Below are 20783 nucleotides of genomic sequence, written 5' to 3'. Positions count from 1 at the left end.
AGTTCTATCAGAATGCTTCTGGAGCTGAGGCAGGAAGTGATGATGATGATGAATTGTAAGCTAGTTTTTGGGTTGGTTGTTTGTTGAACAAGCAAAGTGGGAATTTATTGAGTCAATAAAGATGCTCAAGGTTGTTTATTGAGATGTCTACGAAATCTGTCGATGTGGTCATTCTCGACACTGGGGCATTCCAAAAGCTAGATACGCTTATTGAACTCGCAGACGTGAACTTTGACGGAATCATGTTTATTGAATAGAAACTGTATACATCCCATGCATATCTGTCGGATGCTTCAAGGAGTATTCAGAGTAGTACAGTTCGTCAACAGTTGCAGTGTATCCAGCCAAGAATCCCATCAAATGAGTCATTACTAATTAGTATGAAGATTTTCATATGGCCTAATATACATAGTCAAGGAGTTTACAAAGAAAACTGGTGATTATAACAAACTTACAGAATTGGACTTTATCTTGATGGCTATCATGTATGATGTGGAAAAAGAGAGGATTGGAGTGGATCATATTAATCAGACACCACTTTTAGATGTAAGGATCAGTTCTGTTGATAATCCTGAGAGAAGTCGTTATTTTGAGCACACAAATGAGTTACGAGAAGTTGGAGTGAACGTTTGTTCAGAACCTTGTGTGTATTTCTCTCTTCCAGGTGGTTGTAGTCGGGGAAACGGCTGCTATTATCGACATATATCTTTTAGATAGTAACAATGATAATTTCCTTTACCATACCCTGGTGACATAGACAGACGTCCAGATGTTCGTTACCGCAGCACGCGAGAATCTGATCTGACAAATAGATTGAGTGATAATGATGAAATTGACGTATTCCCTCCCCTTCAAGAACCGCAAGGAACGAGTCATGTGAATGGAGGAAGTGGAAGTCTTTTAGTGGATGGACCGTGTGAAGAAGTATCTGAGGAAGGATGGGTGGATTCCGAGTTGTTATCGAGTTTTGATGTCAATGTTCCTGTTGATACCACGATTCCAATAAAGGATCACGTAATGTGTTGTACAGATAATCAGACAATTCAGGTGAGTTCATTCTGTTCTTGTAATGCGAAGTCTGTATTGTTACAAATGGGTTTCCAGTTACTTTCACTCGATCTAAAGCCAATCACTAAACTACGTGTATGGACTAGAAAATGCAGTATCTGTTTCAAGTAGGCTTGACTGAAGATTGTAATTGAAGAGTTTGCAAAGATGAATCACGGGCATTTTGTCCTTTTTGTGGAAATCGTAGTTTGAAGCGAGTTCAAGCTGTCATCACCAACAGAGGTATAGTTGGAATTGGTGATTTTATACCCTTGGAAGTACAAAAGAAGCGGAAGCGGAAACAAAAGAAGAATTGGTTTTCCTTGTTAAACAAACAAACTCACATAGTGTACACAGTTTAGTCCATAGATCGCCATTTAGTTTCATTGTCAACTGCTTCCTCATACTTCTCTTCAACAACCTTCAGGAGATTGAGAAGGGGCTGTCGGAATGAGGATGGAAGTTTCGAGATTGTGTTCAAAAGTCTAAGAGTAAATGAAACAGAGAAAAAGTACTGAAGGAGAGTGAGATCATCTGTGTTCATATTTCCAGGGAATCCAGCTAGTGACATGAATATACAAACAAGCAGGTACCCGACTTTCGTTGTGAATCAGAGAGATGATACTGAGACAGTTCAGCTAATGTTTTTGGAACAGTCACTCCAGTATCAGGGGTTGTTTGCGATTTTGTCTACAATCAAGAACGACCAAAAAATAAACTCCATGTGTTGACTGCTCAAATAACTCTTCGTAAAATGACTTCAGCATCGTCTACATTATAAGAATAGATCAATAAAATCACTTCATCGTCGTCCTTCGTTTCGACCATCTCTATGATTCAGATGTTTCAAGTCCATTACTGTCCGAGATAGTTTCATCACCTCGCAATAGTAGCGGAATAGGCCCTTTTTCAGTTTGGATCTCAATCGACTTTAAAAGTCTAAGTCTTACCTTCACCAGTTCTATTCTACATGTGACTTTTCGGAATATGCGAGAATTCCTTCCCCTCCAGAGAAGACATAGGAATAGACGAAAACTCAAATTCGCCTACGACAACAGATTTGTCATGTTTTGATAGTGAATCCATATCAAGAGAAGACAATCTTAGAAAACGAAAATGAATGACTACTTTGAATTTAGAAAAACAAATATTGAAACAAACATAGGATACTGACGGTGTTTGAGAATTTCCTGACTCACCTTCAAGTAAAGTGCGATTCATCAATGAATTGCGTTTTGCACTACGACGTTTCTGCGTGTAGATAATCAAAGCTATCAGTAGAATCAGACAGACAAGGAAGGCTAAGAGGATCGTGATAACAACTACACTTCATTGGTTCCTCTAGCCATACGAGTTGACCATATTCCTTCAATTTCGTAGTTCCAAACACATTTTCCTCCGTAGGCATAGTTACCTGAAGTCTCTGGTTTCTTTCCATCTAGAAATAAATAGATACAGAATAATGATACTCATCACAACATCAAAGGTACTCTTGAAACCAATTTGTTCTCTTATGTACTTCCATTGGTCGTCCCCATTAATGACACAAGGATTCTTACTATAGATCAAACAATAATCCAAATAATACATAATATCCTGATACTTCTTAGTAAACTTGGATCCACAATTATCTATGATATTCTTATAATTTCCCTCCTCCCATATGCGAACCCATACATTGATAGTCGTAGATTCACAGTGATATTTGTTCTTCTCAGTTTTCGTACACGAAAGAATATCACTAGACCTCAAGTACTATTTATATGGATACTGATACAAAGCAGTATAGGATCTAGTAGTACAGTTAGAATGTTCATACAAGTTCGCTAAGATATCTCGGTAGGTTGGAACTCCCTTCCAGTTTACATTAAACTGTTGTGTATACTTATCTATAGTTACTCATGAGTACCCAAGGAATACATGATCCCATACACTGTTGTTCCATACTGGTACATTCTACATCATAGATACAAAACAGTACTACTGGAAGATGCGAGAGCAAGAATGAATACGAACAATAAGGTTATCGACATAGGTATTATTGACCTGCGTCATTGAATGCTTTGACGATCTGCACCCAATTTCTTGTTCACCAATCATATTAAGGTATTGGATGTAACTTCCATTATCATTCTTTATGTTGTATACTATTGTTAACACAGTGATAGAGAAACTGCCATCATCCATAATGTTCTTATGTGGAGTAGTATGAGAACCGAGAACCTGTAAATACCCTTACATCATTATTCAAATTGCAGAACTAAAGAAACATTCATTTCAACAAAACTCCCAAAAGACTAAAGTACAATTATTCACCAAAAATAGAAACTTCATTCATTGAATCATAGATCTCTTGCAGAGAATCCTCCCATCCTAACTCACGACACAAAGTTCGAACACCTTCATCACATTCTGCTTGCATAAATACATCTCGAAAACAACTAGCCATCTCACAGAACCGGAATGGACCAACAGCTTCTCGATTGATCAATAATCGAGGGACATTTTCCCTCGCCAGCTGCAGAAGATTGTAGAATGGTTGAACGGATAATGAAGTGCCCATCACAAGGACCATATCACAAGATATCATATCAGCTGTATGCATCCACATATATTTTAAAGGAAGAGGCTCCCCATAGAGTACAATATCTGGCTTCACCAGTTCTCCACAAGAACAGTGCGGAATACGCCCTATGGACATAATCATTGAACACACCTACCATCCTTGAGATCCTGATATAACCGTTCCATAGGGTATCCAGCTCCACAATCTACACACGATGCTGAAGAAAAGCTTCCATGCGCCTCAACGAGAAGATTCTCAGGAATACCTGCCACTCGCTCCAATCCATCAATGTTCTGCGAATAAACACGAAGCAAAAGACCCTTTTCATATAATAAGCGAATAAAGCAATGAGCGTAAGTTGGTTTGTACTTTCCAGGCAATAATTCCTACAATATTATCCCTCCCATCTTTCACTTACCTTAATAAAACGATAGAAGGTTTCTGGATGCTCTTTGAAATAATCCAGTTCGAACATAGCTTCTGGATTTGGTAGATCATATTTGCTGAGGTTATAATAGATTCCAGTTCCCGGAGAACGAAAATCGGGAATCCCGGTTGAACTGGAGATACCCGCTCCAGTTAGGACACAGATTTTCTTGATTTTTCCATTTTTGATAGCTCTAATGATTCCTCTTACAGATCTGTCTCCCTCTAGTACCGATGTGTCAACAGGATCCAATTCGTCAAAGGCCAAACTCTCGAGCTGTCCCATCGTAGAAACAACGTACTAGCTGTTGTTTATGCAATTACACGAAAGAAGCGAGTTCTATTTGCACTTTTGTTCTTACGTAATTGCTTACGTCATACCTTCCATCGTATTGTTTCCTTATAGATACGGTACTAACAAACAACAGAGAGTACAGTTATACCGAAAAAGACACGAGACAGAGAACGCTCCTCAGTCCGTTTTACCATCCTCTGGCTTTTTTGCCCACTTTTCTTTCTCCTTGAGTTCCTGTTCTGTGATGCCCAATATCTCCTTCATCTCATTCCACCACTTTTCTCGCTCTTCTCCTTCCAAACAACCCTAGACGTCAGAAATACCAGAAAGAGACTTCTACATCTACTTTGGCACTCTTTACCTGTTTGCTACTCGAATACCAGAGACTCTCTACATGTTCTCCTTCAGGAGTTGTAAAGACCGAATCATCCTACGTATGAAGCTATAGTTGCAGGGCCACTTTTACATAAATTGGAGGTCCCTGAGCAAGAACACGCAATTGTGATGCTCTGCAGTCTGCTTCCAGCAGGTTCTTGCGGTAGTTCGGCATCATATCCTTAATAAACATCTCGACACAAGTTTCACAGATGATACACGGAATCCACTTGGTATCTATCAGTGACTTAGTCTCCATTATCTTGATACCATTGCTGTTCTGATACTCAACATAATTGCTTTCATCAATATCATCCATGCAGACTGCGCATTCTTGTCCCTCTTGCGGCTTTTGGTGTTCTACATAAAAAAGAAAGATTGAAACAAACGATCCATTTGCTCTTCTATTGATGTGAGAATTGATAAGAAAACCGCGATTCGGATACTGAGTATTGATCTCATTGATTTATATATCTTTGTCTTTTATAGTTTCTTAGAATCATAGTAGCTGTTAGCGAGAAGAGAATACTTTTGTTTTGAGAAGAATGGATAATGCAGCATTCATGTACATTGTAAATGGGACTATCCAATTTGGATACTGCAAAAGACAAAAAGATAATACTATTTCCATCTGCCAATTCCAATTTGGTCCAAATTGGAATTGCAGCCTGCTCGCAAGTATCAACTTGCTTGATGCTATTCGGAAGTATTTTGTTGAAGATAGGGACTGATCTCGTAGTCTGCGAAGAATTGCTGAGAATATTGAAGAGAAGTCGACAGAAAATGGGCTTGAAATTATTAAGGCGAATCGAATTCCGGTTAAATATTTCGATGAGCTTAGCTTTGTAAATAGGAGGAAACTCATCCAGATTGTGTGCAGTATTGTATCCAAAAAGGTCGGAGAACGAGTCCATTCCATCTTTATCTTTTATTCGGATAGTGACATGTTGTCGTCCTGGAGTGATGAAGATGATTCCATCGATATATTCTTTCTTCCAGAGTCTTATTTTTATATCAGTAGTCAGTTTACCAAAGTTCTTGCTACTCAATCCATTGTCGTTGTGGACTGTGAAGGAGGTCAGGGAAGCATTCATATGCTATCTACAAGTGGTATTTCTTATTCAGATCATTCTCTCTCTCTTCATGAGGACGATGTTATCGATTCGTTTAAAGAGATGGCAGTTCAACAATTTAAACGATCATTTAATGTGTCAATTGCTCCTAACGATGTTGTATACATTCGATTAGCTGAGTGTTGTAAGGAAGCAGTTGAACATTTGGAGAATGGTGATCAACGTGTTTCCATCACACTCAAATACATGGAGAATAATCTCAAAGTGTTCTTCACTCGTAGTCGTTTGTTATTTGTCCGTCGCTCATTAGTTCGAAAGCATCTAATAGATATTCTGATAAACGAGGAAGGAAAGGTTGATGAGAGTATTTATGTTGCAATGTATGGATCTGGGATCCTATATGAGACTATAATGGATATTATGAAGAATGATCCTATTACTAAATCTGTAACCGTGGTAAAACGCACACGAAAAGATGGAGATCAAATGATTATGGAATGTTTGAATAATCCTGTTCTTGTTCCTTCATCAACTCCATTGTATATAGCTGATATGCATATGATGATGCATATTCCACAGCAGACTCCTTTATCATTTCAGAGTGTTCATTCTCAAGGAGGATTTACTGCTATTGATGAAGAGACTATTGATAATGTCACTACTCTCGTATTGACTCGATTCAAGCGGAATGATTGGTCAGGTCTAACACTTCTTCTTAGTCTTCAAGAAGGCGTTCCACTTGAATCCTTAGTATCTCAATCTTCAGATCGTTTCATTGCAGGTGTTGTACCTTCCTCATTTTATGAATATGATTCATCAGTTTCAGATCAGAATTATGTATTTGTGGGACGATACGAAGAAGGGCATCGGAATGGTGTCGGATTCGTTCAATTTATCACTAAACCAATCTCCTATGCTACATGGTTCTGTATGGATGAACGATCAGGTCCTGGCAATGTGTGGTACAAAGGTCAACGAATATGGCATGGTGAATATGTTTGTGATTATCCAGAAGGCTATGGATGGTCATTCAACAGTCTCTCTAATCGAGGATATATTGGAGAATATTCGTCAGGAGAGTATGAGAGTTATGGTTGCGAATTGTTGGAAGGATGTGAGATCTTGTCAGGTTACTATCAGAATGGGTTCTGTCAGCATCGATCCATTTCCTTCCTGGCTGGTCATTCCCTAGCAGAAGGGTTCACTCAAAGAGGTGTTCTTCAAGGACGAGGTGTTTGTTTGGAACCAGATGGCAGTGTATCGATCGGGCTATGGAAGAAAGGTTTATTACATGGAATTGGAGAGAAATATCAACAAGATGGATGTGTGGAATATGGAGAGTATAAGGATGGCTTGCGTGAGGGATTTATTCGGTTATTTGATTACTATGGACATCAAGATGCGTTGTTTACAAAGAATGAATTAATTCCTATTCATGATCACAAAGAATTGTCTGTTCAAGAAGAATCCGAAAATGATTCCAGTGATGAAGAAGCCTTAGAAACTGCTTGGGTTGCAACAGTGGATAAGCAATTCGCGATGATGGAATGTGAGGAAGTTATCGAAGAACCCTCCATCCAACAACTATTTGAAGAAATGGTGGGTGTAAATTCTACACGATTTACCTTTGAAACTCCCTTTCTCTTTCATAAATCACATGACTTCTATTTCTTGCATAATTGGTTTGATGGGAGTGTTTCTCCTCCTGATTTTATCAAACAACTATCCATTGTATACGAAAAGAAGAACGAACGATTCATGGAAGGTCGAATGTACTTTAGGAATGAGAGGATTGTGTATGAAGGTGAATTCAAAGATAATAAGTTCAATGGAAGGGGCATCTTGTATTATCCTAATGGAAATAAGGCTTATGAAGGAATGTTTCGGAACAATAGACCTCATGGTCATTGTATTTCTTATTTTTCGAACGAATGTTTGGAGTATGATGGGAATTGGAAAGATGGCGTGAAAGATGGTGAAGGATGTCAATATCGGAAAGTAAATTTGCAATACTGTAACTCAGCATATCGGCAATACTTAACAGAAAAGGCTGGGGATTCCAACTTGTCTTTTGCCAAGGGATTTGATCCATATTCGATTGAACCATATTCTATTCGCTAATTGATTCAATAACATGTTTGTTGATTATAATAGCCTCGTAGTGATAGGGAAGAGATTATCCAATCATATTGCAGTATTGTATAAGTTCATTCCTCTCTCATTTCTCGTAGGCAAAAAGATCTAGAGATCAGAATGGATCCAACAGACAAGTATGTCGACAGGGAAACGATTGAGCGGTATCTTTGTAGCACAGGACTGGAAAAAGCACAACGAAAGTTTGTAGGAATTGAATATGTGCTTAAGGCCAAGAATTTCCACTTCGTTCAACAAACTACGTATGATTGCGGACCAGCTTGCTGTTGGATGATTATGTTTGATATTAATCTGTTTTTCATTTACAGAAAATGGGCAAAACGATTTATTATGAATGACGACTTTGATTATCAGGATTTCCTCCAAGGAACTTGTGTGAATTTTGAAGATGGTGTGTGGACGGTGGATTTAGTCAAAGTACTTAAGGATTACTCCTTTCGGTAAGCTCAATAGCAAACTCTGATCTAGATGTGTATTCTGTACAACCAATATCTCTCCTACCTCTCATCAATACGACTACCTTGATTTCTATAGAGTATGTGAATAGAGTGGCATCTATTATAGAATGAGGATCTGGAAACCGAATTACTACGTATAAAAAACCTATTTCAAACACTAAGCAGTGATTGCATTCATATCTTTAATGTAGTCGTTATCAGTATATTTCGTGTAGGCAAAGGTAAAAATTGAAACAATTCGCGATTTTCTTCTATTCAACAGCAATACTGTAGTATTGGTCCTTGTTGATTTCACATTATTGTATCCTTCAAAAAACTGTTGTTGTTTTGTAAAGCTGGAAAGAGATATTTACTGTAGAAAGAGTATTGTGGCCATTATATTATGCTCATCGGTTACAGCACGAGTCGAAAGGCATTCAAAGTCGTGGATCCGATGCGCTACTTCCGTAATGGCAAGAGAGGAGAATTACATATAGATCACTATATAAAAGAGAAGGTTATTGACGTTTCTCGATCAGCAAATGGAACAGATAATGATATTGTATTTGTGAATCTCGAGTGATTGCTTTCTTTTTGTATGCTATTTGATAGTTGCTCTACTGTTTGTGTTCATGAAATCATGTTTGGTGTCATTCCCTTTTCGATTTCGTTTATTCCCAATTTCCGAATCCCAGATACAACGTGTCGGATAGGAGACAAATACCATGACTCAACCCCAAAAAGGGTCACAGTGGCGCAACTACCTCAACACTCAATAATCGTAGCAAATGGCATCTACAGAGGAAGCAATTCAAACTCTTTATGTGAATAACCTCAACGACAAGTTGCCGAAGGAGCAATTGAAGGAAGAACTATATCTTCTGTTTTCCCAGTTTGGAACAATTCTTGACGTAGTTGCTTTAAAAACCGAACGAATGAAAGGTCAAGCATGGATTTCTTTTGTTACCGTCCAAAATGCTACCGATGCGATGAACTCACTACAAGGATTTAATTTCTTTGGAAAGCCTATGGTATCTAAAACTGATTTGGTGTTATGCATAGAGAATCACATTTGCTCGTACAAAGTCTAATGCTGTGGAGCGGTTCGAGAAAGCAGTGAGCATGGTTACGGAGGAGTAGTTATTGTACTTTATGGATTGACAAATGGTAGTGGCTTTGTTTGAACAAACTTGGTTCAATATTTCTGGTTGGTATACAGTGAACATCCGATAGAATTTCAACGAACGAGCTTGTTGTTCCAACACGAGAGGAGTTCCCTTTCTCGAAATCCCAGTAGATCCCACTTTGCTGGCTGCAGTCAATTTTGCAAACGAACAATAAAAAGAAAAAAGAATGTTCGATTCCTTCAGTTTTCGTTAGGTGTGGACAATGAAGTCACTAGTCTATCCTATTCTTCATATCTAGGGTTTTTCTACAATATAAGAAGCCAGAGGACGAGGATGGATTCCTCATGTTGAAGTTGACTCTTAACAAGACGTGGAGCGCTTATCCGATCTCAAAAGTGAAGAAGGTAGGATGTCAGAATTGGTAGTGACATATAGATGTTCTGTGATGCCTACAACAAGAAATATCCACTCATTCCCTTTACTCCAGAAAATACAACTTGTTATGTGTTGTATTCGCCTTGTAGATAGTGTTACATTTAGTGGAAGTCCTGTATACGATGATGACATCATCGAGGATGTATGCGAGAATATGGGTACTATCATGTTCCAATTGGGTACTGTTTTATGCAATGGTTTATGTCAAGGAGAACCTCCACAGAGGCCCAAGAAAGAGGAAGAGGACCATACGGGAATGGTTCGATGCACGAACTACGGTTGCTATCAGTGGTACAGACCAGAGGAGAATAATCCTACTGCTTGTCATTATCATACAGCTCCTCCTGTATTCCATGATAATTCAAAAGGATGGTCGTGTTGCCAGAAGTACAATTGTACATTTGTATTGATAATAGACGTGTATATGATTGGGATGAGTTCAATAAGATTCCTGGATGTACTGTGGGTCCTCACAGTTGCGAACAAAAGACACAGTCTTTTGCTCCCTCCCCAACTGTAGCTGCTATTAATGCCGCTGTGAGTGGAGCAAATGCATCCTCACCAACTCCAGCTGCTCCTGTAATAAAGTCAATTGATGAATACAACCAGAGCAATCCAGATGCTCCAACGGCTGTGAAGTCTGTGGAGAAGATGCTTGCTCAAAAAGCTCAACCGATTTTAATGAAGAGTAGTTCTGAAGATAGGGTGTGAGGATAGATGGAAAGGCTCAGTGTCTTCATAACGGCTGTCACAAGTGGTACAAGCCAGAAGAGAATGTGGAAGGATCATGCGTGTAAGAATTATGTGTGAATTGTCAGTCAGATATCACAAGGGATCGCCTGTATTCCATGATGGAGAGAAGTATTGGAGCTGCTGTCCTCAGAAGAAGTGCATTGACTTTGAGTCTTTTATGAAAGTTCCTGGTTGTGTTACGGGAAAGCACGATGACGGAAGAAACTCGGAATGAACTGTTTGTTGGCAAAATTATCTTAGATAATGCAGGATATCCGGAATATCCTATCTATCGCTGCTGCAAAAGTCATTTCTGGTGATTTGCAATCGGCAATTACCTATTATGAAACATCGTTTTCGGAATCCCAGAAGATTGACTATATTGGAGGATTATTTTGTTCTTGTAAACGGTTGGGAGATATTTACTATTCTCTAGTAGTTTATTCTGCGATTGGGTGAGGAATAGTGTTATTTGGAACATTCAATGAGTTGGTACAAACACGCTTGTACACTGGTTTCTGATGTATATTTAGAGGATCCCTTGATAATGGAAACCGTTCTAGCTGTCATGCAACGGATTGTTGTAATGGCTTCTGGAAATGACCAATGGAAAGAAGAAGAGTCCTATTATCAAGAGCAAATCGAGAAGGTCAAAAACAGGAAGAATGAACCCAAAGCTGGAGAGAGCTATGATGCTATTATTAAGAAGCAAGAGTTCGATAATGTGAAGTATTTGGAGAAAAGTGATAGGTAGAAACTCTATGATTCCTTCTTTAATGGTTGCAGAAAGAACTCTCTACGGTCAGTCCTACGGTGTATCCATAAGGGACTGGATATAAATCACGTTAATCCACAAACGAAATATACAGCTCTTCACAACGCATGTTGGAGGGGACACAAAGAGATTGTTTGTGTTCTGTTACGACATGGAGCTGATATGACTATGAAGAATGGAGAAGTAGGATACTGAGACTGATTGGAATGTAGGGAGAAGATTGTATTCAATGTGCAGAAATAGCGAAACAAAACGAAATAGTTGAGCTATTGAAGCGGGTTCAGAAGGAAGGAATCGGTTTTCTGGGTCCCTGTAATGAATGTGAAAAGTATCAAAAGAAAGGCTATGTTATTTCTTTGGAAACAGATGAACTAGCAATAGCTAAGACCACGTACTCGGGATTCACGTTGTAATCTTCGAGTTGTTTCTCAGGTTCCATCACGAAACCTCTGTATATTAGCTTCACACAGTTAACCGTCTCAACTTCGTGTTTTTCTTTCATCATTTCCTTGATAGATGTGATAATGCTTGTAATTGTGGCTTGAGGAGACAACACAAGTTCGAATTGTTTTTGCTCCTCCATAAGAGTCTGTGGAATCATAGATTTAGTACACCTACGGTTTGAAGACGGAAATGATATGTCATTCGACTAGCTGCTACCACAGAGGTCTCTTCTTCGATGTGACCAACCATGAGGTTGCTGGGATTAGAGTAACAGTACTTTTCAATTGAGTAAACTTGTCCTTCTGAATCAATCACTTCACTGAGATCATGGTTGACAGTCTGTAGGTTTGCCTCCACAAAGATCTCGTTGGCAGTTTCGTAGTCAGCTATGAATGAATAGAAGTTGTAACAGAAACCTTTCAAACATGCTTCACAACACTTCCGAAGGACCTGCCAGATCTCTAGATTATTCGTGACGCAGTCATCCCAGAATTTCGGAGTGATTAGTTGAATCCAAATCCTACCAGTCGAAGATCATCGAGATCATTCTCGTTGAGTTGCCTGTCGTATTTCGTAAAGTCCATCTTCCATGGCTTTGGAGGTCGTAATTGGGAACGGAGCGTATCTGAACTGAACGTACAACCCATGAGGAATTTGTGACATGATCTTCGCCTGTTGATAGGAATGAGTGCAAAAAACAAACCAAGAGAATCAAGAATAAGATACAATAAAAAGAATCTCAAGGATCAAACATGTTAGTCATACTCTGACGATCAATCAGGAACAGTTGGTTCTTCAAAGATAGATTTTCCGCAAGTAATCTACATAAAATAACACCCTTTCAGCCGTACCTTTGAATGACCGTAGTCAACGATGATACTTCCTCTTCTTTTGTCTTCAGTTTTCCATTCTGTTCCAAAAATGATTTTGCAAGAGTATCAAACTGCTGGATTTTGGAAGAAGAAGATGACTAGAACTAAAAAGGATGAAAAGAACAAACCAATTGACTCTGAAGCATTTGAATCTGACTCTGCTTCTCTCGAAGTTCCCGATCCTTCTTTTCCAAAGAAAGCTTCAGTTCTCTCCTATGGATTAAACTAATTGTCTATATGTACAATTCACTCTCATGTTGCTGCAGCATACGATTAACAATCATAGGAGATCCTTCATCCGATCTATACCCCTAAAATGTATACAAAACTGCTTACAATCTTCTGCGTCGCTTGATATGCATCGGAGACGGATCATAGTCTAAACCTGATAAAAGAGAAAACAGATAGTACTTCTTGTATCATCTTCTTCCATAGTAATAGGGCATTGATCTCTCTTTAGAGAAGAGCCAATGTCACCAAAGTTCACAGCCAGCATTGTTTCTCAGTTACAATAATAGCGATAAGGTTTAGGCGATCAAAGACACGAACCACAGGGACTGTCAACAATAATAGAAAAGAATAATGGTAGTTGGCGCAGTGCTTATTTCGAAAGAGAACTTAGTTGAAAATGCGGAGGTAGTGCATGATACTAGTGGAATAGAACTAAAGGGATATTCTTCACGAATCCGAAACTGTTTTGCTCAAAATCAACATATGAGTAACTGTGACTCTGTGGAACTGTTGGACATGTCCGAATTGATAGCAAGCAATGCATAAGGACTGAGAGAATAGGAGCTTGGAGGAAGAGGTTGGCAAAGAGATCACGAAATTCGAATCCTGTTAAAAGCGATAATGGATGAATGTCTACACAATCTGGACTCTCTGGAAATTGCCTTGAATCATTTCCCACAGGATGTAGGGCTTTGTAGAAGTGGTGTAAACGTAGATTGATCAAATGAGACAGTGTCTACATCAATTGAAAGGGATCGGAATTCTCAAGCGAATCCGAATTTCAGCATGTCAGATGCACCGTTCTCTGCATGAATTTCTGGATGACGAAAAAACCAATTCAAATAACGAAACTCAAAACCTTCCTGAATCCATCATAAATGATTTTACAAATCTCAAGAATAGTGTCTGTAACACTTGTCAGGCATTGACAACTCTCTTCTCTGCATAACTCCCATTTCTTCCAAAGTCATTCTAATGGCTGTGGGAATAGGAATTGACAATATCATCAAGAATCTATCTGTATCCAAAATCGAGTCTGTTTTTGTCATGTTTGTTTTATTCAATACAACGTGAACGGCGATGTATCTGTATCGAAAAACCATCTCAAGAGGGTTGAACGTGAATAAGGTCATCACAGGTATGGCATAGAAGTGGAATTCATTCCCCAGGACGCTTTCTTAGATCGAATGGAACGCAACTCGTCATTCTTCGCGGAAGCGTGCTTTCTCTCTTCGATTTAGTGGAGGGAAAGATGGAACTTGTAGTCAATAGCGATCTCTTTGCAACGGGCAGGAACATTGCCACCATTCACTTCAGTGGTACCAAATTGTCTGTTTAAATCATGAAAAGATTACTGGAAGGATTTCCTTGCTATCACTTCGGATAGTGGTTATCTTTGTATTCTGGAATATGACACTACTTGTAATAACTTCAAACGCATAGCAGAATATCAATTTGGTCGTCCAGGATGCATTTACGATGTTCCAGGTCAGTATCTCGTTGTCAATAATCATTCCACATTTATTGCAACATGTAGCATATTTTATTGTGCTTCTTAGACTAGGTGCGGTGAGTTGTTGCTTTCTCGTTTTTCCTCTTCAACATACAGTGGATGAAGCTACAGGAGTGATTTCGATATCGCTATGTCCTCCGTTCTCCTATTCTGCATCGAATCGACTTGTGTATGATATAACATGGAGTGCCGATGACACTCTCTTTCTTCTAGAATGTTCCCTCTCAACAAAAGCCAAAATTGTTCACAAATATGCAGTTTCGTCGTCTGCTATTACCGATCTGAATGATGGACTTGATTTCTCCAGCAATCCATCTTTCATGTGCAATCATATCATTTCACGTACCATTACAAAAGAATCGTAATTTTCAGATGAATCCAGTCTATTGCTGTGTTGCGAAGGTCACATCACTCATGTCGATTTGATCTCCAAACATATGATGAATTATTCATTCAGTGCTTCTGATCAAAATAAGGCAATTGTTACAGCAGTTGTAAAGGAAGCTTCGTCTTTCATCTTTGCTGATGATCGAGGTGATGTATTCTATCTACCATTCAATGGCACTGCCTTACGTCCGATTGCATTCCCACTCGCTAATTCGCTGGTTGCTTGTGCTCTTGCTGCTGACTCCACTCATCTCTATATCTTCAGTGAGTCAGGTCCCAAGTACAATTGATCTCATTCTCTCAATCACAGCTTCTCGATCCCATTCAGTACAATTGGAACTACAGATGTACCTCGAGATCGTTACATTAAAATCCCTTCCTCTCTCTCCGAATGTGTTAATATGACTCCAATTGCCACCACAGGCTGTCCAGCTTATCTGGCTATTCATGGTCGAGGCTCATCTTCACTGGTTACTTCCATTCGATCTGGTTTCTCCTGTTCTGTAGACAATTTTGTCCAAACATTCAAGACGGAGATCACAGGATTCTTCTCCCTACCGTCACTGGATCGTCCTTCAGTGGATGCCGTATGCATTATGTCTCATCCAACCAAATCACACGTGATGTTTGTGAATGAAGAATTGAAATTCAAAATTGCCTCAACCAAACTCATTGATCAAGAACGTACCCTCAATTGTGGTGTATATCATCGGGTATATGTTCAAGTCACAGTACACAAGGTTCTACTAACTACATTGGATAATGTGATTGCGATGTGGGAGGCTCCTTCTGGAACTTCTATCACGACATCCTGGATTGGAACTGAGTATATTGTGGTTGCTACGGATGCAAAGGAAGTGATCTGTCTACAGTACGATGAAGTGCAAAGTACGGACCGATTTATGGAATTGGAGAAAAAGTTGATGAAATCGGAAATCACATGTGTGTTAGAGTATAAACAGAGTATTCTGATTGGAACCATCGATCGATCTGTGATCGTATGTTCAGTAAATCGCAATGTCCTCGAAGATCGAACTCCGATTCTCCTTAATAGTATTCCTCGTTTCATCTATTCCTTCTGTGTGTTACAGGAACAAAAGTATCCAACTTCATCCAGTGATGAATGTCTCATCGTTGGCGGTGATTCTGGAATGATCTATTATATCGCGTTAAATGAAGAATCAGGGGATTTCAGCACTATTTATTCCAAACAGCTTGATAAATATCGGTTATTCTGTTCACCTGTCATATTACATGGAATTCCCGCGATTGTCGTTTCTTCGATCTCTTCATATAATATCATCTACCGATCGAATCCCTTCGAGATTCATCCTTTATTCTTCGTTGTGAAAGAATCAATTCATGATCGATTCAAGCGTGCTTCTCAACGCTTCCTAGGCAATCTCTTTGTGTATCACATGCAACAAATGGAACTCACAGTGATGTGGCAAGGAGAAGATTTGATTGTAGTTACGTTGGGTCAAGCAAGTGGGGCTATCTCTCTTAAGTCTGTGAGTATGAATGCAACAGGTCATCGTATGATTTCACTGCCTCAAGGGAAAGTAATGGTGATTTCACACGATTTCAGTAAGGATTTTGGAATACAAAATTCCTGGTCAATCTTTGCATTGAATGAGTTTAACACAGTATTGAGTGAATCATTACATGGTTTGTGTTCTGAGAATGAATTCGTAAGTGCTTGCTGTGTATTCAATAGAAAAGCAGAAGAAGGATTAGTTCGTGATTGGGTCGTGGTTGGTTGTGTAAGTGAAACGCACTATCGACTATGTCTGTATCAACGAGATTTAACGAATCGTCTTAGTAAAGAATGAATAGAAATAATGATTCATAGCAGGAAATAGTGATAAGCCTCTAATTCATTTATGGGACGTTCAAATGCCTAATAAGGTACATGAAGTTGCAGTTCTTGATGAGAATCATCTTTGTGTAATTATTGGGTTTATTTTACGTATTTATGAAGTTAATGAACAAGGCTTAATTCTTATTGCTCAAACCAAGGTTTGTTTATTCATATGTTGGTTATTCATAGTGTACAGATTCCTTCATTACTACTCTTCATGTGGTTCACAATCGTATTTACCTTACTGATAATACTGGTGTTATTTCCTTCTATTTCTTAACTCCAAAATTCCAGCCTTGTTTGGTTCTTCGACATTTTACACATCGTTCAATCATGCGATCTGTGGTTCTGGATGATATTACAATGGCAGTCGCCGACAAGTACGGGAATCTTATTATTCTTCGCAGTATGTTTGATGTAATGATAATTAAGGCGTTTCATGTAGATTCATGAACTCATCTTATCTTTGAATATTTCGGATAGTGATAATCGGTCGAAAAATGGTCATGCGGTGAGAGGAGGAGTATGAGATGATCTGTAGATGTCCACTATTGCTAGTATGTATATGGGTTCAGTGGTAACGTCATTGTTTGTCCAACGATTCTCGAAGAATACGGACATTCTGATGTATGCCACAATCACAGGTGAAATTGGTGCATTGTCACCAATTGATAATGTGAAGAAAGTGGAGGCGTTGTTGGAGTTAGAATCTCATATGATGAATGATGCTTCTTTGGTCTGTAGAATTGTAGATGATTATCGAAGCTATTACTTGCCATCGATTGTAGGACCAAGATGAGATGTATTACCATAGGGAGTGATTGATGGAAATGTGTGTGAGAAGTTCCTTAGATGTAGTCGTGAAGAGCAAATGCGTGTAGCATCAATGATGAGTGCTACAGCTAATGAAATGAAGAAGGAAATCCTTGATATGAATGACCTCTCTCTTGTTTGTACAAACACAGGACTAAACAGATCTTACATAATGAAAAAACTACTTCGAGTTCCATGATGAAGAATCGTAATGGTAGGAATCTCGACAGTTGTCACTTTGGGTTCAGTAGGGGGTACATCAGTAACTATGTCGAGTTTCTTTGAATATGGATTGATTCCCGAGGAGAAGGGTTTGGATATATGTTTGATATCATTGACATCGATTCCATTACCAATATACTTTGATTTCTTCTTGTTCGAATATGCAAAAATCATTAAGAAAATAAAAGCAACGATCAGAACAAATGTTAAAAGTACGCCAAACACGGAAAGCAAGTCATCAGAACACCCTGCATCATCAGTAACCAGAAGAAATCTTACCAGAACGACTAACAGAGTTAAGAACAAGAGAATGGTTGAAGGTAAGTACTGTAACGGAGGTTTCAGCTATTTGTCAACCGAACACCTAGAAACTACAAAATATCATTGGAACATTATCCACCTCCCCAACACGACTCTTCAAGAACTGGATATTTTCTTCAGAACACTGTAAATGATTTACAGAAACCAGTTGTTGTAAAGGGGTCGATAACTGACACTGATAATGTGAGAGTTCTTCTTGAGAATGAAAAAGCACCGAAATGGAATCCACCGAATACTGTACGAGGTCTACGATCAATCAATTGAAACAATAGTACCTCCCCATTCAATAACGGAATTTCTATAAGTAAGAACAAATAACAACCGGTTACGTCTCTTCATAGTGTAGATTCAGAAGTTCATCTACTGTATTTCCAGTGACGTTAACTAGGATCTGAGTAGGAATCTGTCTTCGCAGAAACGATTTTGGTTTCTCAGCAGTTTTCGCATAAAACACATATGTTAGACTAACTTCTATTAATTATATCATTGCTACAACATCACTATTGTCATTCTCTTCATATTCGGTGAAATACTCACCACAGTCTACAATAACAATTTCTTTTCATTAATTACATTTTACAGAGGAGGAAAGTCCTCTAATAGGATTCAATGAATGATAGGAAAGAAGACTCTTCCAATCTCTCCTAAATGCGAATTTCAACGAAAACGATCTTTGAAAAAGGAGAACAAAAAGAATAAATCGCCAAAGGCCAATCATAATTGGTTTGGTTACATTCATAACAAGAATCTATGTATGTGCTTATCCGAAATCGACCCGGTAATGATTCGATTATCAACTACAAACTAAGTGAGATTATTAACGTGAGTAATTCCTGAATAAACAAGAAACTATCTTCTCTCCATTTTTCCTTATGAGTTATCCTTTAGGTGTTTTTTCCCACTTCTCTTTTGGTTACTATTGGACGGTGAGAAAAACCATATATCCTATTCTCTTTCTATTTGCCTTTACTCTGTCAATCGCCCAAGGTAATCAACTACATTTCCGTTAGAAACTATAGAACCCGTCTCATGTACTTCTGCGTGTTTGAATGGAGGTTCTTGTTCACCTGATACGGGTCGATGCATTTGTACTCCCAACTGTGAGGGCAGTCGGTGCGAAATTTGTCATCGTGATATTCCCTATATTCCAATTCTTCTTGGAATTGGGGGGTTTGCAGTTACTGTGTATTTAATCCTTGTTGTGAAAGATTTCATTCAACGAAAGTGTCGGTAGGAAATATGAGGATTTGTGATGATTAGTTTCTATTCTCGTGTTTCTGTTGATGACCCGTTTGTAAATAATATGAAATCTATCGGCAAGGCTGCAGCAACCAAAACAATGACTCAAGGCGAATTGTATTCACCAAATGCTTTTGAACTAACTAGCAAATCTAGGTGGTATCGGGGTGAGAATTAGTGTAGTATGTGTGTTCTTTTCTGTTTGTTTATTTTTCCTTGAACATGGAGGAAAAGGCATACAAGAGTGACCAGGATCAATTGAAAATGCTGGTTCGGGAATCAAAGTGATCATTCGTTGGAACAAAGTGATTCTGTAGTGCTGTAGCAGACGCATTGAAAAAGCTCGAAACTCAAATATTTACACTTGAAACACAATATCTGCAAGACGAATGCCCCACTTGGAATGTGATCAAGGGATTTGATGGGTTTGTTGAACGGTTGCTTGCTATGTGTCAATACTGATTTATAGATCTCAAGGAATGACTCGGCGACCAACGGTTTCTCGAGATGATCGTGTTTTCTCGCTATCATCGCACAATTCGCCTGCAATGAGTCTTCCTATGGATGATGATGTGCGTTCTGTGGCGTAGGGATTACTGATTGGTCATCACCTAGATCAGGCGATAGCTCTCCCACACACAAGACCAAACGGAGTCACAAGAAAAAATCTGTCTATGGAGAAGATGATTATGAGTAGTTATGTATTCTATATGTAGTTGTTCAAGTGGATGTGTTGTTTGTTATTTGCAAGGGACACTACAAGGAATCACCTTTCCAAGTCATGAATCAACATGTTGTCGTTGCACAGTTGATGCCAAAACAATAGTCCTCTTAACGCACATATCTCTCCACCACATTTTCTATCGCCTTGTTTGTTTTCTTAATTGGAGATGATGCTGTAGATACTCCATGGAGCGTTTTGAGATTTGCAAGACTGCTGTTTATTCTGTGAGATGCCTTGCTGGCAAGCCCATTCCTACCGTCATTGTTGCTTTTCTGGTTGTAAATCATTTTTAGGACACGATTAAGGAGCTTGCTGCTAATGTGAAGTACAACTGCCTCACCACCTTCGTGATCAACGGAAAGCCCGCTTGCGTATGTCTGATCATGGTCTTTAATCGATAGTGCTGCTCTGCTAAGCCCTACGCTGAGATGACCATTACCGACTCTACCTTTGAGCTGACCAAGGTTGGAGCTGTTGAGAACGGAACTGCTGTCGTGGAGGGAAAGAAGGTGAGTGTTACTCGTATTTGGGAGTATTGTGAGTGCCTTTGCTCTTACGTTGTCTCTTCTGTGATTGTGTTCGATTGTGCTGAGGCCCCCAAGGCTGAGGAGAAGAAGGAGGAGAAGAAGGAAGAGGAAGAGGAGGAAGAGGATCTGTTCGGAGACGATGACGATGATGAGGATGACGAGGCCGCTGCTGCTATGGAGGCTAAGA

At 39.0% G+C, this 20783-nt stretch overlaps 11 protein-coding genes across 11 annotated transcripts; 8 read left to right on the top strand and 3 right to left on the bottom strand.

The window, feature by feature from the left end:
- Window positions 1-143: 143 nt before the first annotated feature.
- JH06_3050 (RNA-binding protein) lies at window positions 144-1179 on the top strand (the record flags this gene model as incomplete). The annotated part of the gene is made up of 4 exons (XM_014671109.1): window positions 144-224; window positions 258-378; window positions 413-670; window positions 758-1179. The coding sequence occupies 4 exons, from the start codon at window positions 144-146 to the stop codon at window positions 1177-1179; spliced, it is 882 nt and encodes a 293-aa protein (XP_014526595.1).
- Window positions 1180-1405: 226 nt separating this feature from the next.
- Window positions 1406-2067, bottom strand: JH06_3049 (hypothetical protein; the record flags this gene model as incomplete). Its single annotated transcript, XM_014671108.1, has 6 exons — window positions 1406-1608; window positions 1641-1737; window positions 1767-1817; window positions 1849-1877; window positions 1907-1986; window positions 2018-2067. The coding sequence occupies 6 exons, from the start codon at window positions 2065-2067 to the stop codon at window positions 1406-1408; spliced, it is 510 nt and encodes a 169-aa protein (XP_014526594.1).
- Window positions 2068-3355: 1288 nt separating this feature from the next.
- On the bottom strand, window positions 3356-4325 carry JH06_3048 (NAD-dependent deacetylase; the record flags this gene model as incomplete). Its single annotated transcript, XM_014671107.1, has 3 exons — window positions 3356-3738; window positions 3768-3999; window positions 4032-4325. The coding sequence occupies 3 exons, from the start codon at window positions 4323-4325 to the stop codon at window positions 3356-3358; spliced, it is 909 nt and encodes a 302-aa protein (XP_014526593.1).
- A 186-nt stretch (window positions 4326-4511) lies between these two features.
- JH06_3047 (hypothetical protein) lies at window positions 4512-5028 on the bottom strand (the record flags this gene model as incomplete). Its single annotated transcript, XM_014671106.1, has 4 exons — window positions 4512-4640; window positions 4675-4764; window positions 4795-4946; window positions 4980-5028. 4 exons carry the CDS (start codon window positions 5026-5028, stop codon window positions 4512-4514), a joined length of 420 nt encoding a protein of 139 aa, XP_014526592.1.
- Window positions 5029-5653: 625 nt separating this feature from the next.
- JH06_3046 (hypothetical protein) lies at window positions 5654-7903 on the top strand (the record flags this gene model as incomplete). The annotated part of the gene is made up of 1 exon (XM_014671105.1): window positions 5654-7903. One exon carries the CDS (start codon window positions 5654-5656, stop codon window positions 7901-7903), a length of 2250 nt encoding a protein of 749 aa, XP_014526591.1.
- Window positions 7904-8035: 132 nt separating this feature from the next.
- On the top strand, window positions 8036-9513 carry JH06_3045 (U1/U2 small nuclear ribonucleoprotein B; the record flags this gene model as incomplete). Its single annotated transcript, XM_014671104.1, has 9 exons — window positions 8036-8376; window positions 8405-8471; window positions 8501-8581; window positions 8610-8723; window positions 8753-8840; window positions 8871-8952; window positions 8986-9124; window positions 9159-9404; window positions 9436-9513. The coding sequence occupies 9 exons, from the start codon at window positions 8036-8038 to the stop codon at window positions 9511-9513; spliced, it is 1236 nt and encodes a 411-aa protein (XP_014526590.1).
- Window positions 9514-9844: 331 nt separating this feature from the next.
- On the top strand, window positions 9845-10902 carry JH06_3044 (hypothetical protein; the record flags this gene model as incomplete). The annotated part of the gene is given in 6 exon segments (XM_014671103.1): window positions 9845-9904; window positions 9936-10009; window positions 10029-10322; window positions 10352-10640; window positions 10700-10728; window positions 10758-10902. The coding sequence occupies 6 exon segments, from the start codon at window positions 9845-9847 to the stop codon at window positions 10900-10902; spliced, it is 891 nt and encodes a 296-aa protein (XP_014526589.1).
- Window positions 10903-10931: 29 nt separating this feature from the next.
- Window positions 10932-11855, top strand: JH06_3043 (hypothetical protein; the record flags this gene model as incomplete). The annotated part of the gene is made up of 4 exons (XM_014671102.1): window positions 10932-11102; window positions 11134-11417; window positions 11454-11625; window positions 11655-11855. The coding sequence occupies 4 exons, from the start codon at window positions 10932-10934 to the stop codon at window positions 11853-11855; spliced, it is 828 nt and encodes a 275-aa protein (XP_014526588.1).
- Window positions 11856-16331: 4476 nt separating this feature from the next.
- JH06_3042 (hypothetical protein) lies at window positions 16332-17549 on the top strand (the record flags this gene model as incomplete). Its single annotated transcript, XM_014671101.1, has 5 exons — window positions 16332-16710; window positions 16742-16908; window positions 16940-17167; window positions 17196-17261; window positions 17292-17549. 5 exons carry the CDS (start codon window positions 16332-16334, stop codon window positions 17547-17549), a joined length of 1098 nt encoding a protein of 365 aa, XP_014526587.1.
- A 1429-nt stretch (window positions 17550-18978) lies between these two features.
- On the top strand, window positions 18979-19523 carry JH06_3041 (hypothetical protein; the record flags this gene model as incomplete). The annotated part of the gene is made up of 3 exons (XM_014671100.1): window positions 18979-19093; window positions 19126-19336; window positions 19367-19523. 3 exons carry the CDS (start codon window positions 18979-18981, stop codon window positions 19521-19523), a joined length of 483 nt encoding a protein of 160 aa, XP_014526586.1.
- A 731-nt stretch (window positions 19524-20254) lies between these two features.
- On the top strand, window positions 20255-20783 carry JH06_3040 (hypothetical protein; the record flags this gene model as incomplete). The annotated part of the gene is given in 3 exon segments (XM_014671099.1): window positions 20255-20344; window positions 20363-20440; window positions 20471-20783. Coding segments are annotated over 3 exon segments (481 nt in total), but the record flags the coding sequence as incomplete, so codon positions are not given.

The sequence above is a fragment of the Blastocystis sp. subtype 4 genome, assembly GCF_000743755.1.
Source record: "Blastocystis sp. subtype 4 strain WR1 chromosome Unknown seqid_0194, whole genome shotgun sequence".
Classification (NCBI taxonomy): Eukaryota; class Bigyra; order Opalinata; family Blastocystidae; genus Blastocystis; species Blastocystis sp. subtype 4.
The sequence above is the reverse complement of the archived record's forward strand: the minus strand, read 5'-3'. Positions and strand labels throughout refer to the sequence as shown.